Source organism: Calidris pugnax, unplaced genomic scaffold (genome assembly GCF_001431845.1).
Source record: "Calidris pugnax isolate Ruff unplaced genomic scaffold, ASM143184v1 scaffold1027, whole genome shotgun sequence".
Classification (NCBI taxonomy): domain Eukaryota; kingdom Metazoa; phylum Chordata; class Aves; order Charadriiformes; family Scolopacidae; genus Calidris; species Calidris pugnax.
The window spans coordinates 11,475-14,245 of NW_015091644.1; the positions used below are offsets into that span (position 1 = coordinate 11,475).

General features: G+C 61.9%; 1 protein-coding gene across 1 annotated transcript in view; it reads left to right on the top strand.

The window, feature by feature from the left end:
* Positions 1–296: 296 nt before the first annotated feature.
* The window catches only part of LOC106899936 (long-wave-sensitive opsin 1-like), a gene marked incomplete at its 5' end in the record, with an annotated part of 6,296 nt that continues 3,821 nt past the window's right edge, over positions 297–2,771 (top strand). Inside the window, 2 exons of the mRNA XM_014961873.1 lie at positions 297–593; positions 2,253–2,549. Of these exons, the coding sequence (XP_014817359.1) occupies positions 297–593; positions 2,253–2,549 (594 nt within the window). The remainder of the gene's footprint in view (positions 594–2,252; positions 2,550–2,771) is intronic.

The following is a 2,771-nucleotide window of genomic DNA, read 5'->3' on the forward strand; positions in this document are numbered from 1 at the left end:
TAGCCAAGTGGGGAAATTCGGTAGCCAAGTGGGAAAATTGGTAGCCAAGTGGGGAAAATCGGTAGCCAGGTGGGAAAAATCGGTAGCCAGGTGGGGAAAATTGGTAGCCAAGTGGGGAAATCGGTAGCCACATGGGAAAAATCAGTAGCCAAGTGGGAAAATCATTAGCCACATGGGGAAAATTGGTAGCCACATGGAGAAATTGGTAGCCACATGGGGAAAATCAGTAGCCACATGGGGAAATCGGTAGCCCCCGGTGTTGGTAGCCCCCCCTGAGCCCCCGTTTGCCCCCCCAGGCCCCTTCGAGGGCCCCAACTACCACATCGCGCCGCGGTGGGTGTACAACCTGACCTCGCTGTGGATGATCTTCGTGGTGGTGGCCTCGGTGTTCACCAACGGGCTGGTCCTGGTGGCCACCGCCCGCTTCAAGAAGCTGCGGCACCCGCTCAACTGGATCCTGGTGAACCTGGCGGTGGCCGACCTGGGCGAGACCCTCATCGCCAGCACCATCAGCGTCATCAACCAGATCTCGGGCTACTTCATCCTCGGCCACCCCCTCTGCGTCATCGAGGGCTACACCGTCTCCGCCTGCGGTGGGTCCTATGGGGCAGGATGTGTGGGGCAGGGGGTGGGGAGATGTGGGGCAGGGATGGGGAAGGGGTGGAAGATGTTGGGTGGGTCTGAGGGATATGGACAAGGGGTGGGAGATGTGGGGCAGGGGCAGGACCACCCCCTCTGCGTCATCGAGGGCTACACCGTCTCCGCATGCGGTGAGTCCTATGGGGCAGGATGTGTGGGGCAGGGGGTGGGGGGAGATGTGGGGCAGGATATGGGGTGGGGATCCTGGGATGATGCGTGCCCAAGATGAAGGGACAAGTATCTGGGATACTGGGATGCGGGGATGATGCTTGCCCGGGATGCAGGGATGATGTCCCTGGGATGTGGGGACAAGGTGTGCCCAGGATCCCGGGATGCAGGGAGGACGCGTGGCCGGGATGCAGGAATCCTGGGATGACGTGTGCTCAGGATGCAGGGATCCCGGGATGACGTGTGCCCGGGATCCTGGGATGCAGGGACAATGTGTGCCCAGGACGTGGGGATGACAGATGCCCAGGACCCCAGGATGCAGGGATGATGCGTGCCTGGGATGCAGGGATCCTGGGATGATGTGCCCGGGATGTGGGGACAACGTGTGCCCAGGAACCCGGGATGCAGGGACGATGCGTGGCCGGGATGCGGGGATCCTGGGATGACGTGTGCCTGGGATCCTGGGATGCAGGGACAACGTGTGCGCAGGACGTGGGACCCCACAGAGCTTCACGCTATGGGTCAGGCCGCTATGGGGCAGCCCCCCCTGACCCCCAAGTCTCCTCCCCACAGGCATCACGGCCCTCTGGTCCCTGGCCATGGGTCCAGACTCCATGGGTGTGTTCTCCATGGGTCTCCATGGGTTCGTACTCCATGGAGCTTCACACTATGGGTCTGTACTCTATGGGGCAGGTCGCTATGGGTCTGTACTCTATGGGGCAGCCCCCCAACCTCTCTCCATGCCCCCCAACCACCACAGCCTTTGGTGTTTCCCCATGAGATGGTGCTCCATGGGTCCATGTCTCTGCCGTTCCACGGGTCCCTACCCCATGGAGCTTCTCGCTATGGGTCAGGCCGCTATGGGGCAGGTCGCTATGGGGCAGCCCCCCCTGACCCCCAAGTGTCCTCCCCACAGGCATCACGGCCCTCTGGTCCCTGGCCATGGGTCCAGACTCCATGGGTGTGTTCTCCATGGGTCTCCATGGGTTCGTACTCCATGGAGCTTCACGCTATGGGTCTGTACTCTATGGGGCAGGCTGCTATGGGTCTGTACTCTATGGGGCAGGTCGCTATGGGTCTCCACGCTATGGGGCAGCCCCACAACCCCTCTCCATGCCCCCCAAGCACCACAGACCTTTGGTGTCTCACCATGAGATGATGCTCCATGGGTCCATGAGTCTACCATTCCATGGGTCCCTACCCCACGGAGCTTCACGCTATGGGTCAGGCCGCTATGGGGTGGGGAAAATTGGTAGCCAAGTGGGGAAATCGGTAGCCACATGGGAAAAATCAGTAGCCAAGTGGGAAAATCATTAGCCACATGGGGAAAATTGGTAGCCACATGGAGAAATTGGTAGCCACATGGGGAAAATCAGTAGCCACATGGGGAAATCGGTAGCCCCCGGTGTTGGTAGCCCCCCCTGAGCCCCCGTTTGCCCCCCCAGGCCCCTTCGAGGGCCCCAACTACCACATCGCGCCGCGGTGGGTGTACAACCTGACCTCGCTGTGGATGATCTTCGTGGTGGTGGCCTCGGTGTTCACCAACGGGCTGGTCCTGGTGGCCACCGCCCGCTTCAAGAAGCTGCGGCACCCGCTCAACTGGATCCTGGTGAACCTGGCGGTGGCCGACCTGGGCGAGACCCTCATCGCCAGCACCATCAGCGTCATCAACCAGATCTCGGGCTACTTCATCCTCGGCCACCCCCTCTGCGTCATCGAGGGCTACACCGTCTCCGCCTGCGGTGGGTCCTATGGGGCAGGATGTGTGGGGCAGGGGGTGGGGAGATGTGGGGCAGGGATGGGGAAGGGGTGGAAGATGTTGGGTGGGTCTGAGGGATATGGACAAGGGGTGGGAGATGTGGGGCAGGGGCAGGACCACCCCCTCTGCGTCATCGAGGGCTACACCGTCTCCGCATGCGGTGAGTCCTATGGGGCAGGATGTGTGGGGCAGGGGGGGGGGGGAG